At 41.7% G+C, this 15,290-nt stretch overlaps 1 protein-coding gene across 1 annotated transcript in view; it reads right to left on the minus strand.

Moving 5' to 3' along the window:
• LOC136144155 (ATP-binding cassette sub-family C member 4-like) overlaps positions 1-15,290 on the minus strand; it is a 143,314-nt gene that overhangs the window by 92,117 nt on the left and 35,907 nt on the right. The window contains 2 exon segments of the mRNA XM_065901813.1: positions 8,359-8,550; positions 9,718-9,807. Of these exon segments, the coding sequence (XP_065757885.1) occupies positions 8,359-8,550; positions 9,718-9,807 (282 nt within the window).

Consider the following 15,290-nt stretch of genomic DNA (forward strand, 5'->3'; position numbering starts at 1 on the left):
CTCTATGCAGGTCAGGAAGCAAAAGTTAGAACTGGACATGGAACAACAGACTGGTTCCAAATAGGGAAAGGAGTACATCAAGGCTGTATATTGTCACCCTGCTTATTTAACTTAAATGCAAAGTACATCATGTAAAATGCCAGTATGAATGAAGCACAAGCTGGAATCAAGGTTGCCAGGAGAAATATCAATAACCTCAGACATGCAGATGATACCACCCTTATGGCAGAAAGTGAAGAGGAATTAAAAAGCCTCTTGATGAAAGTGAAAGAGGAGAGTGAAAAAGCTGACCTAAAGTTCAACATTCAGAAAACTAAGATCATGGCATCTGGTCCCATCACTTCATGACAAATAGATGGGGAAACAATGGAAACAGTGACAGACTATATTTTTGGGCTCCAAAATCACTGCAGATGGTGACTGCAGCCATGAAATTGAAAGACGCTTGCTCCTTGGAAGAAAAGTTATGACCAACCTAGACAGCTTATTAAAAAGCAGAGACATTACTTTGCCAACAAATGTTCATCTAGGTAAGACTATGGTTTTTCCAGTAGTCATGTGTGGATGTGAGAGTTGGACTACAAAGAAAGGTGAGCACTGAAGAACGGATGCTTTTGAACTGTGGTTTTGGAGAAGACTCTTGAAATTCCCTTGGATTGCAAGGAGATCCAACCAGTCCATCCTAAAGGAGATCAGTCCTGGATGTTCACTGGAAGGACACATGTTAAAGCTGAAACTCCAATACTTTGGCCACCTGATGCGAAGAGCTGACTCATGTGAAAAGACCCTAATGTTAGGAAAGATTGAGGGCAGGAGGAGAAGGGGACAACAGAGGATAAGATGGTTGGATGGCATCACCAACTCAATGGACATGAGTTTGAGTAAACTTGGGGAGTTGGTGATGGACAGGGAGGCCTGGCATGCTGCGGTCCATGGGGTCACAAAGAGTCAGACACGCCTGAGTGACTGAACTGAACTGATTCTGAAGCACAGAAGAAGGAAATGGCAACCCACTCCATTATTCTTGCCCAGAAAATCCCATGGACAGGGGAGCCTGGTGGGCTACAGTCCATGGGGTTGCAAACAGTCAGATATGACTTAGCAACTAAACAACAATAACAAATCCTGAAGCATCCAGTGCCCTTCAGCAATGATGGAGACTTACAGTAGAAATACCATGGAGTGTACTGTTGAAATGGTTAGTAAGGGCCATACATGAGGCCCTGGCAGAGGAGGACTGGGTTCCAGAGTCAAACAGCAGGAGGCCCTGCCTTTCTCCACAGCTTTTCTTCCATTTGGAACTGCCCCTCCTCTCATGTCCTGTCAATGTCCTGCCCATCCTTCCAGGTTCAGCCCAACCACACTCTCCCATGAAACCATCCTGGACTCATCTCTCTTCCTGCTGGGTTCCTAAGGCTTTGCTTACATCCCTCGTGAAGGAACAATATTATTTTGCTCCATAATTTATTTGTACATGTGCACACAGCTTCTCTCACCTCCTGGGGGATAAGCTCTGTGCTGGACCCTGACGCTGATTATCTCTGATCCCCACAGCAAGCTGAACAATAAGTATGGACCTCATTTCAGATGAGGAAACAGACTAAGTCAGGTCACATCACTGGTCTGAGGACAGTCAGCTGTTACAATTGACAGAAGACCTGGAATCTAAACCAGCTCATGGCAGTTCAAAGCCTTTTGCTCTTTCACATCAGGATGTCCATGTGGTGACTAAAGAGTATATTTGAAAGAAGGCAACAGTTAAATAATTCAAGACATGAAGGCCTCTAAACCTAGTCATGGAAATATCAATAAACTTATTATCTTATAACTGCCAAGGTAATCTGAAAAGAAAACTTCCAAGTTGGCAGGAATGTGGTAAATATGAAAGTACAAGCTTATAGGCACTCAAGAGGGGGTTGTAAATTCAAGTGATCTAAGTGGGAAAATATCAAACTAGAATTTATCAATGTGATACCTTTAAATATGTATTATCTAAAAGCTTTTAAAAGCCTTCAAGTGGTTAAAAATGCAGACAAATATGGCACACTGTTGTCGGGAGCCATTATGGGAGGTCCCGCCCGTGACGAGGTCATGAAGAAAATACCGGGCTGGCAAGGCCATCCGGGACCCCATCCATGACGAGGTCATAAGGAAAATACCTGACAGGCAAGGCCGTCTAAGATAAGGGACCCTCCAGGTTGGCCTCGGCCTCTACCCCACCCTGTATCCTCCCCCCTTTTCTGCTGTTGTTCTTGTTTGCCCTGCTGCGGATTCTTGTGTTGCCTGCCAAGAGCTCTCCTGCTCCTCTTTCATTGAATAAAGACCAACTTAAAACCCTAATTAATAAATCTCCTGGACGCTGGTACCCTATGAAGGGGCCATGGATGAAGGAAATGCTTCCATTCAAACTCTTTAGCTGGCATTCTGGCTTGTTTGATAAATGTGTGCCCTCATTGCACAAAATGCTCATGATTGTTCTAAACATCCTAAGCACAGTACGCTAACAAAAGAAACTATTAAGCATATGTCCCTCCATGGGGTGAGAAAAGCCCCACAAATATTATAGCCACATATGTGCCTAATATAAAATAGTTTAGATAGAGATTAGCTGGTGACTTCTTGCAGGTAATTAACTTTTGGACTAAGAGCCTGTTTTGTGCCATATCTGCTGTTTTTGCAATCCTTTGCATTTCTGTTCTGTGAAAATGTAATCCTATCTAGTTCCCTTGGAGATCACACCTAATAGAAAGAAAATAGATTAACCACAAAAAAGACAGGGTCGGCTACTGAAGTTGCTTAAAGTTGCACCAGGTGCAAGCCATAAATTGTCAACAGGCCTAAAAGCCAGAAGATATTATACATAGAGATTAACCATTAAAAAAGGCCCTAATAGGAGCCCTTTGGGGGGTGAGGAAGCCCTATTAAAAAATACAAAAAATATTGTTTTAAAAGTGGTTATTAGATCAACGTTTGATTGATGTTAAAGTGCTGAGGTTGTGCAGTGGAAACTATTATTAATATAGTTGGAGATCTAGTAAAATAAGAGTTTAGCCCTCATGTAAAAACAATAAGATAATTGTTAATTTTAACCAGGAGTGCTAAACAGGGGCTGCCTCACCAGAGCCACAGAGTCTTTGTGTGTTAAACTTTTTAGATAAATTTAGCTGAGAACTTCTGCAAAAAGACTGACTTTTATGTTAACAGGATTGTATTTCTATTATGTTGCAACCTGCTGTACCATGAGACTGCCAATTTTCTGTTTTCTGCTAACCTCAAGGCCAGAAGATAATGTACAAAAAATCTATGGGAAAAGACTCTCGTAAACAAAAAATATACAGAGAACACCTGGTTTCATGAAGGACAAGCTGATATAATGTTAAACTAAGTCTGTATGATTATCTGCCCCTTAGAAATGTACCAACTTAGGATATAAAGGCTATGGTGAAAAATAAAGCAATTGCCAGACTCTGCCACATATCCTGGTCTGGTCTGGTCTGGTCTGGTCTGGTCTGGTCTCTCTCTCTCTCTCTCTCTCTCTCTCTCTCTCTCTCTCTCTCTCTCTCTCTCTCTCTCTCTCTCTCTCTCCCTCTCCCCCTCGCAGACTTGGCCCTATCAAGGCCGGTCCTATGTGTCCTCTCGCCGATGCCATTCATCCTGAGGATTCCCCTGGATCCTGCTGGGGCTGGACCCCGGCACACTATATTACTTATGTTATGGTAACAGAGCATTTTTATTCTTGATTTATATAATGTACTATGTGTACAGCACCTATAGAAATATCAATTTAAGTGATGTCAGTTATTCAGATACCTTCTTTCTTATATGTCACATTCTATAGATGTGATTTTACCAAAAACTGGCTGAGCTTATAATTGAGTTAATTTTTATTCAAAATCATTCCAACCTTTACAAAGTGCTTGTCATGAAATTAAAAGACGCTTACTCCTTGGAAGGAAAGTTATGACCAACTTAGATAGCATATTTAAAAGCAGAGACATTACTTTGCCAACAAAGGTCCATCTAGTCAAGGCTATAGTTTTTCCAGTAGTCATGTATGAATGTGAGAGTTGGACAGTGAAGAAAGCTGAGCGTCAACGAATTGATGTTTTTGAACTGTGGTGTTGGAGAAGACTCTTGAGAGTCCCTCAGGCTGCAAGAAGATCCAACCAGTCAATCCTAAAGGAGATCAGTCCTGGGTCTTCATTGGAAGGGCTGATGTTGAGGTTGAAACTCCAATATTTTGGCCACCTCATGCAAAGAGATGACTCATTGGAAAAGACCCTAATGTCGGGAAGGATTGGGGGCAGGAGGAGAAGGGGACGACAGAGGGTGAGATGACTGGATGGCATCACCAACTCGATTGACATGGGTTTGGGTAGACTCCCGGAGTTGGTGATGGACAGGGAGGCCTGGCGTGCTGCAATTCATGGGGTTGCAAAGAGTCGGACACGACTGAGTGACTGAACTGTTATGTTCCAAGCTATCAGGTGCTTCAAAATCACTACTGCATTTCCTCTTCAAAACAACCTTATGAGGTTGATACTATTATTATTTCCATTTTACCAATGAAGAAACAGACTTGTAAGATTCAGGCAACTAGCCAAAATCACACACCTAGTAAATAGAGAAACTGAGACTCAATCCCTGAGACTTCTGACTCCTGGGCCTTGGAGTTGATGTCATCAGCCTAAATCAATTACTTCATATCTCCTTATTTTATTACAGGAAAGTTTTCAGGTCAATGAAGATAAATTTACTCAGTGAGGCCTAATATAATACTTCTAATTATTATTAACATAAAATAACAAAAAAATGCTGTTTTTCCATTTTTTTTTTTCCTCCCTCCAGGATTTGGGAGAGGTAGAGGTATAGAGAACAGTAAGAAGAAATCTTTATTATACTTATATGGATGGTTAGATGTAGAAAAAAGACCTATAATAGTAACAACAGCTACCATTTACTGAAACCTGGCATGTTTGTAGTTCACAGGCATGGCCTGCAGACTTTACAGTAATTCCACCCCTCCTCCGTTTAATAAGAGAGGAAACTGAGACAAATACCTGGAATTACTACCCAGGACTATTTTCTCTAAAGGTCAAATCTTTTCTACCACACATTCAGTCTCTGCTAGAATAACCTCAGGCCAGAATACCCTCAGGGTGCCACTACTGTCTGTGACTCTCTTCTGTCCATCCACTAACATATGAATTCCAAAAGGAGATAAGCAGAGATTCCCATTACTTACTAAGTGGTTCCCAGGTGTCATAAAGACCTTGCTGACCCCTTGCTAATCAGAGTCATAGAAGACATTTCAGAGCAGCAGCAAAATCTCTGGAAACCTTCTGACCCAATGTCCTCAGAAACATCAGAGGCCCAATCTGGTAACAGGATGTGTCCAAAGTGACAGCAGGCAAATTATGAGGCCGCAACCAGGACTCCACTCTCTTCTACTCCTCTGTGCTAGGCCTCTCTTCCTGCCAAGGAGGGAATGGGCACGAGAGCACCCAACTCTATGCCCCGACCATGCAGAGAACACAAGAGCAGTCCATGTTTATAAAGATCACATCACATACAGAAGAATCGCTGTGCAGCCCAGTCCTGCAGGACCCCTTCCCATCAGAGTCTGTGCTGCACAGACACCCCAGGGTGGGTGAAGACCCAGGACACTGCCTGTGTTCCTGGCCCAGTTACCCTGTGTGGCTGCAGCAAAACATCATACCCACCCTACCGGGGAAAACGCTGAATAGCAGCCACTTTCCCAGCACCTTTTATTCTCCAGAAACACTCAGATGTGGTGAGAAAGACAGAACTGAACTTCACCAGAAAAGCAAGTTCCTGAAAGAAACACCCACACCCTGATCTGGGTCTCTGGTATCTGATCTGGGAATCAGGAGCTGGACGTGATTAAGGTAAAGAGGAAAAGCCTCTTTAAAAAAAAGAGATCTGTTTACTCTACATTCCACCTTCATCCAACACCTGCTTTTAAAAATTTTCTTCCTTATAGACTTTCTTAATTGAGAGGCAGCAAAGCACTGTAGAAAAGAATGGACTCTAGAGTCATGCAGAAATGGATCTGAACCAGAGCTGCAAATGTAGAGATGAGCTGTTTCATCCTCCAAGCCTCAGTTTTTCCAACTATAAAATAAGTATGATAACATCAAGAACACTCATAAAGAATCAATAACTCATATACCTGTTCATGTTTGTGCATACACACCTGTGAGAGATAGATAGAAAAATGATTTGTACATGGATGCTAATAAATGGAAGCTATTTTGTCACTGTTTCACATTTGCTTTCCCCCTTCTTTTCTTACAGAGTCTATGCACCATTTAATAAAAAGTTAGCTCATTCCTACTAACTTGATATCATTTCTGCAAATGCACAATCCCCCATTAACAAAAACCCAGGAGAAAGCAATAGCAGTCCCTTAAATGAGCAACCCTGTTCTGTCTCCACCATCATAAGATACTACTCACCTGATACAATCTATGATGTTCAAGCAAAGTTACTATTTCCTCAGAAAGAAGGTTTGGAGACTCTGCTATCACATCTTTGAAAGTCCATCCCAGCCTTTTCCTCACAGTATAGAAGAATAGATAGATGTCTAGACTGCACTGAACACACCCTAGGGAGAGCCCTTTAAAGATATTATTCACTGATTTTTATAACACAAGAAAGTAACATACTATTTATAAATATTTATATTTTTCTCTTTTCTGCCAAATTATATTCTATCAGGTAAGTTCAGTTTACATCATTCATTCACTAATTTCATTTAAATACCAACATAGAATTAAACATTTCATCTTGACATTTCCTGTGAAGCTTAATGCCATTTCTGAAAACAATCTCTCCCTGAACAAAATGATTCAGTATTAAGAAAGAACTTTAAGGCATTCTATTTTGTATAAATAATACATAAAAAATGAAGTGGAGAGGGAAACTTACAAACTGAAAGTGACCAAGGAGGCATCAACCAAGTGCAGGGGGAAGACCTTATGTGAAGTCTGATTCAAATAATGCTGAACAGGATTTCTCACTGAAATCATTAACAATATATAAACACAGACCAGAAGGTTGATTTTATTCAGGAATTGGGGTTATTTTTCAGGCTACTTAATGTAATGATTTTTTCCCAAAAGCCTATCTTTTACAGATAATTAATGAAATATTTGTTGTCGCTGTTTAGACGCTGTCATCTCCAATTCTTTTTGTGACCTCATGGATTGTAGTCCACAAGGCTTTTCTGTCCATGGGACCCTCTAGGCAAGAATACTGGAGTGGGTTGCCATTTCCTTCTCCAGGTGATCTTCCCAACACAGGGATCGAACCCATGTCTCCTGCAGTGGCAGAATTCTTTACCCCTGAGATACTGGGAAAGCCCCAGTGAAATGTTTACAGTTGAACAGATCTGAGCTCTAGAATCTGCTTCAGAATAATTTGGAGTGGGGATTGGGCTGGCAGGGGGCAGAGAGAGAGATGTAGCAAGACTAGCCACCAGCTGATCCTGGTTGAAGCTGGGAGGTGGGTACAGGAGGGAGGGTTCATTACATTGTCCTCTTTATTTTCAGAAATTTTTATAATTATGCATTAAAAAAAGATGCTAAAAGTGAATGAAACCTCATAGAATGAAACAACACTCCTCCCCCAAAAAAGGCATTCCATTGAGTGTTACCACATCAGGATTAAAGCAGCAGCACATATGCCTATATACTTACCCAGAAGCCCACCTTAAGATATTAAGCAATAATCAAAGATCTTTTACATTAAAAAAAAAAAAAAACTTTTCAACAAACCTTGTAATTTAAACCCACACTATCATTATTTAAAATTCAATAAAAAGGATACATTTGAATCAGTTCTAATGAGGTGGGTGAAACTGGAGCCCATTACAGAGTGAAGTAAGCCAGAAAGAAAAACACCAATACTGTATACTAACACATATATATGGAATTTAGAAAGATGGTAATGATAACCCTATATGCAAGACAGAAAAAGAGACACGGATGTATAGAACAGTCTTTTGGACTCTGTGGGAGAAGGCAAGGGTGGGATGATCTGAGAGAATAGCACTGAAATATGTATATTATCATTTATGAAACAGATTGCCAGTCCAGGTTCAATGCATGAGACAAGTGCTCAGGGCTGGTACACTGGAATGACCCAGAGGGATGGGATGGGGAGGGAGGTGGGAGGGGGATTCAGAATGGGGAACACATGTACACCCATGGCTGATTCATATTAATGTATGGCAAAAACCACTACAATATTGTAATATAATGAGCCTCCAACTAAAATAAATAAGTTTTTAAAAAATAAAATTCGAGTACATGCAACTCAAAAGTCATTACTCACCTCTTCCAAAGCACAAGCCTTTATTACTTTTTCATATCGATCTTGTTCATATTTCTTCCCAAATAAAATGTTACTCCTCACAGTTCCTGGAAACACCCAGGGCTGCTGAGAAACATACGCGATCCTCCCATGCACGCTGACCTGCCCCTGGCTCGGGGGCAGCTCCCCCAGCAAAGCATTCAACAGTGACGACTGAAACAGAAGGCAACACACACACGTGAACAGGCAGCACTCAGGACGGAACACGCCCCACAGCACAGCCAACCCCACACTGGTGCTTGATACACTATAGAAACTTTTCCTTCATAATAGGATAAACTACAGCTATGGTAGTTGCAGACCAAAAAACAAAAATAACCCTATTAGTCAATGTAAACTAATGGTTGATAAGGAAAATTAACAAAATATCATAGCAATCTACTCTGCCCAATTGTTTCCCCTGAATGAAGTGCTACACTCAGCAAAGACTAAGTAAGAATTTTTAATATCCTTAAATAGCAGTACAGCCCAAGAGAACAGGTATTTCCTGTACCTGGTGTTTAATGCAGTTGTTCCTGCATCTGGGTATCCTTTATTTGACAAATACTTGTTCTTAAAAAGGCATGTGTGAAGAATATATTCAAAGATGATTAATTAAAAGAACTCTGAAGTTTGTTGTATTGAAGAGCAAAAGTCCATCACAGAGGAAAATATCTCTCATGTACACATCCAAAGTTTAGGTTTCTGTAATTTGTTGTACAGAACAAAAGAGACTAAATGCACGTGTACATGTCCTTCAAATCTTGTAGCACACAGAAGTGACATGTCTATGAACAAACTATCAGAGCGCTCAGCACACTGGGCTGAAATAACCTGCCTGCGTATTTGTGTCACCCTGGAATCTGGTTGCCTCTAGAGGGCAGAGGCGTTGGGGTCTGACTCACATCTATATCTTTAGCTCTAGCACATGGCTGCATGTTCACTACAAGTTCACTGAGAGGATCAAGTCACATCACGTGAGGAAATGCTCAAACCTACAGACTTCCTAGAGTGGCCACTGTGACAAAAAGAAGTACCCACTGTCTTCATCCTTCCTGAATAGCTACCACATAAGTAATTTCCTTAAATGAGACATCAAACTCCCCACAAAGCAGTTCCCCCACTGTGCAGCGTGAAGCGCCAAGAAGAAAAATACAGTGTGCACTTATCCAGATTTAGTTGGCACAAAATCTTCTTGAAAAACTAACATTCTATGGGAGAGAAACACTGTTCTAGACACACCCAGTTCAAACCGTGTCACACTCAGCTCTGGGCTCCATTCTGAGAATTTAACAGGGCCTGCGGTGTTGCATCAAGCTACCAAAAGGCATCACAACTTACCTTTCCTACTCCCACAGGTCCGACCACAACTAACAGTTCGCCAGGTCTGACAGTAAAGGAAAGGCCTTGTAGGGTTGGTTTTCCTGATGCCTACAAATACGAGTTTACAAAAATGTACCCGTTACAATAAATTAACACAAATTACTTTAGAAAGTGGAGGAAATACCATAATAGTCATAGATATGCTAATGTAACCCACATTTTTCTCCTTCCTATTTTATGATACTATGTTCTGGAGACCTTTTATCCAATCCTCTCTCGTAAGGGTCTGAAATAACTTGATTTTAGGAAGGCGCCTTCTTTTACCTGTTGGGGAGTGTTTAACAGGAGGATTCCTATGTGCTGTCTCGCATGAGTCCTTTGTCCCTCTTCAAGTGGAGCAGCATGCTGCTCCCAGGAACTGAGGTCATTGTGTGAGACAGGCTTGGGTCTCCTTTGGTAAACATTCTCTTTATGGCAAAACTGCTTAGTCTCACTCCCCTTTCCTGAGATATGGATTGTCTGTTTCTCTCTCTCTCGCTGATTCTCTGGAGCGTGGAGACCCGTCATGCTCACTTTCCTGTCCGGGCTGCTAAAACCTTCTCGAGAAGGCTCTCCGTGCCTTCATCCGCTCGAGAGGGCACCTGGTGCCTTCGTGAGTGATGCAAGTCTTGTGTCAAGGGCTTTATGGTTTTCTGAGTAAACCAGGGAATATCAGCCTCTTTCTCTCCTTTACTTTCTTATAGTCGACTTTGGACCACCAGGTTCTGGTCCATTAAAGGACCCCAACATTACCAGACAACCATATAGACAGAGGTCTAGATAGCCACAGAATGTAAGTAGTTGAAATGACAAGATATCTGCTTAAAATGCACATTTCATGATGTATACTAACTTGTCAAAATAATATACTTAATAGAATATTCAATACAGGATGTTTTTAACAATTTATGTTTTCATTATGACCCTTGGTTTTAACTATTTCATTCATCTCCACAATGTAGCAGCATAATTACATGATGTACCTGACCCTCTACTAATGAATTGAAATCTTCACTATCTCTCCATTTTCATTTGATAAAGAATGAATCTCAGTAATGCTCAGCAAGCAAGAGGGCACTTTATATGATAAATTCTCTCTTGGTAAATTAATTCTTATAAATAATGGTCAAAGATCTACTTTCACAAGAGCTCTAGTTTAACACCACCAACAACAAAAAAATTGGGTAATAAATTATGACTCTGTGGATCAGAGTGAAAAACTTCAGTTTTATATATGTTACATATATTACCTGTCCTGGCTAAACAGGGACAATAAAGTACTTCTAGTGTAAAGAAAACAAGAAACATGAAGGTACATGCAACAGCACACAGTCCAACTCGCGAGGAGGACAGAGTACACATCATGCCAATCAGAGGTGGTAGTAATGAGAGACTTCAGGGTGTACTTATGTTTACATATCCTGAGTGTTAACAAATTGTAGTAACTGCTAATCTTTTTTTAAAGAGAGGTTACACTTGATTAGTAAAATGCCCAAAAAACTAAAAGCACAAAGTCTGGATAAAAAGTCAGGATAATCTTCAAAATGAAAAAATTTCTTGGGGGGCTCTCCTAAGATGGCAGATGTTTAGGACAGGGAGACCACTCTCTCCCCCACAAATTCATCGAAAGATCATTTGAACACTGAGCAAATACCACAAAACAATTTCTGAATGCTGACGGAGGATACCAGGCACCCAGAAAGGCAGCCCATTGTCTTCAAAAGGAGGTAAGACAAAATATAAAAGATACAAAGAGAGACAAAAGAATTGGGGATGGAGACCCATCCCAGGGAGGGAGTCATAAAAGAGGACAAACTTCCAAACACCAAGAAACCCTCTTACCAGCGGGTCTGTGGGGAGTTTTGGAATCTCAGAGGGCAACATAACTGGGAGGAAAAAATAAATAAATCAAACCCACAGATCACATGCCTAACAGCAACACCCAGCATAGATGTAGTCCAGACACTCATGTCCACCACCAGCAAGCGGGGACTGAACAGGGATGCACAGGCTGCATTGCTTAGAGTAAGGACCTGGCCTGAATGCCCTGAGGACAACCTGAGGGAGCTAATGTGAGATAGCAACCCAAACTGTGGGATAGCCAGAATGAGGGGAAAAAAAGAGGAGAGAGAGAGAGAGAACTTTCCCATGAAAAACTCTAACCTAAGGCACTGCCAGGCCGCTCACAGAACAAAGGACTGAGTGAATACCAGAGGAGAGCTAGCCAGCTGCGGACTGGCCCATCCCCTGCGGGAGACAGTGAGGGAGGCAGGTGACAGCCAGAGCCAGAAGGCAAGGGGCAATCTTGGCCTCAGAGACAGCATCCTCTACCAAACTGTGAGCAGGCTCCCAGTTGCTAACCAAGTCTTCCTGGGATCCTGGACATGTGACATCCACCAGGAGGGTCACAGCCAGAGATCAGCTCTCCAGAGCAGACACACAGCACACCTGAGACGGCGCTCCCGCTGCGCACCTGGGAAACAGCGGCTGGGACCCAGGAGGTAATAAGATGCACCGTCCCAGCTGGGAGAGTGCGCTTACCAAGCACCTGGTCACCTGAGCTGTTCCGACCTGGGAAGTGCACAAAACGCAGGCCCAACCGAGTCTGTGCCTTTGTGCAGTACCCAAGAACCTGAACCTGAGTGGCTTAGACTTGGGAAGTACATGCAACCCAGGGCCCACTCTAGACAGTTCCCTTGCAGAGCAACCTGGAGCCTGAGCAACGTAGACCAGGAAAGCACACACGCCATGAGCAGGGGCAACCCCAGTGTGGCCCAGACATTGTGAGCACTCCCCACACATGCCAGTGATATTTGTTTGTAGTGTCACTCCCTCCCCACAGCACAATTGAACGAGTGAGCCTATATAAATGACCACCCTTGCCCCCTTGTGTCAGGGCAGAAGTTAGATACTGAAGAGACTTGCAAACAGAGGAAGTCAAAATAAACAAAGAGGGAACTGCTTCGGAAGTGACAGGTAAAACAGATTAAAACTCTATAGTTAGCATTGACTACATTGGAAGGGACCTATAGACCTTGAGAAGAAGTATAAGGAACTTCTGAACAAGGAACTATCTGAAACTGAACTGACCCCCACTGCCCTCAACAGCTCCAGAGAAATTCCTAGATATGTTTTACTATTATCATGTTTTAATTTTTTTAAAAAAAATTAAGTTCTTTATTACTCCTTTAATTTTCATTTTGAAAACCTACTATTACCTTGCAAAAACACTCTATTTTTAAATCAAATTTCATATTTTTTTTATAACTTTTGCAATTTTGTTTTGTTTTTTTTAATATTTTATTTTTGAGAGTCTAACCTCTACTCTAGATTTTTATACTTTGCTTTTAGGTATTTGTTAGCAATTTTCTACCATTCAGAATCCAATCTTCAGTACCCATTTTTCCTTAGGAGTGTGACTACTGGCTTGATTGCTCTCTCCCCTTTTGACTCTCCTTTGTCTCCCCCAGGTCACCTCTATCTCCTCCCTCCCCCTTCTCTTCTCTACTTGACCCTGTGAATCTCTTTGGGTGTTCCAGGCTGTGGAGAACACTTAGGGAACTGATCACTGGTTAGATTGGTCTCTCTCTCCTTTTGACTCCCTCTCCTCTCCTCCTGGTCACCTCTATCTCCTTCCTCCCTCCTCTTCTCCCTGAAACTCTGTGAACCTCTCTGAGTGTTCCAGACTGTGGAAAGCAAATAGGGAATTGATTACTGGCTAGATTGCTCTCTTCCCTTTTGATTCCTCCTCTTCACCTCCTGGTCACCTTTATCTCCCTCCTCCCTCTTCTCTTCTCCATGTAACTCTGTGAACCTCTCTGGGTGTCCCTCACTGTGGAGAATCTTTTCACCATTAACCTAGATGTTTTATCATCATTGCTGTATGGATGGAGAAGTTTGAGGCTACTGTAAGAATAAGACTGAAAGTCAGAGTCAGGAGGCTTAAATCCAAAACTTGAGAACACCAGAAAACTCCTGACTCCAGGGAACATTAATCAACAAGCATTCATCCAAAAGCCTCCATACCTACACTGAAACCAAGCTCCACCCAAGAGCCAACAAGTTTTAGAGCAAGACATACCAAGCTGATTCTCCAACAATGCAGGAACATAACACTGAGCACAAAAATACAGGCAGCCAAAAGTCATACCAAACCCATAGACACCTCAAAACTCACTACTGGAGACTTCATTGCACTCCAAAAAGAAGAGATCCAGCTCCACCCACCGAAACACTGATGCAAACTTCCCTAACCAGGAAACCTTGACAAGCCAGTCATCCAATCCCACCCACAGGAAGGAACCTCCACAATAAAGAGGAACCAAAAATTTCCAGTACAAGGAAAGGCCACCCCAAACACAGCAACCTAAACAAGATGAAAAGGCAGAGAAATATTCATCAGGTAAAGGAACATGATAAAAACCCACCAAACCAAACAAAGGAGGAAGAGATAGGGAGTCTACCTGAAAAAGAATTCAGAATAAGGATAGCAAAAATGATCCAAAATCTTTAAAACAAAATGGAGTTACAGATAGTCTGGAGACAAGGATTAAGAAGATGCAAGAAAAGTTTAACAAGGACCTAGAAGGGAAAAAAAGGGCCAATCAATATGAATAATGCAATAACTGAGATCAAAAGCACTCTGGAGGGAACCAACAGTAGAATAACTGAGGCAGAAGATAGGATAAGTGAAGTGGAACATAGAATGGTGGAAATAAATGAAGCAGAGAGGAAAAAAGAAAAAAAGAATTAAAACAATGAGGACAATCCCTGAGACCTCTGGGACAATGTTAAATGCCCCAACATTTGAATCATAGGAGTCCCAGAAGAAGAAGACAAAAAGAAAAGCCATGAGAAACTACTTGAGGAGATAATAGTTGAAAACTTCCCTAAAATGGGGAAGGAAATAACCACCCAAGTCCAAGAAACCCAGAGAGTCCCAAACAGGATAAACCCAAGGCAAAACATCCCGAGACACATATTAATCAAATTAATGAAGATCAAACACAAAGAACAAATATTTAAAACAGCAAGGGAAAAACAACAAATAACTCACAAGGGGATTCCCATAAGGATAACAGCTGATCTTTCAACAGAAACTCTTCAACCCAGAGGGAATGGCAGGACACACTTAAAGTGATGAAAGAGAAAAACCTACAACCCAGATTACTGTACCCAGCAAGGATCTCATTCAAATATGAAGGAGAAATCAAAAGCTTTACAGACAAGCAAAAGCTCACAGAATTAGGCACTACCAAACCAGCTCTTCAACAAATGCTAAAGGATCTTCTCTAGACAGGAAACACAGAAAAGGTTTAAAAACTCGAACCCAAAACAACAAAGTAAATGGCAACAGGATCATACTTATCAATAATTACCTTAAATGTAAATGGGTTGAATGCCCCAACCAAAAGACAAAGACTGGCTGAATGGATACAAAAACAAGACCCCTATGTATACTGTCTACAAGAGATCCACCTCAAAACAAGGGACACACCTCAAAACAAGGAACACATACAGACAGAAAGTGAAGGGCTGGAAAAAGATATTTC

The sequence above is a fragment of the Muntiacus reevesi genome, chromosome 11 (genome assembly GCF_963930625.1).
Source record: "Muntiacus reevesi chromosome 11, mMunRee1.1, whole genome shotgun sequence".
NCBI classification, from domain to species: domain Eukaryota; kingdom Metazoa; phylum Chordata; class Mammalia; order Artiodactyla; family Cervidae; genus Muntiacus; species Muntiacus reevesi.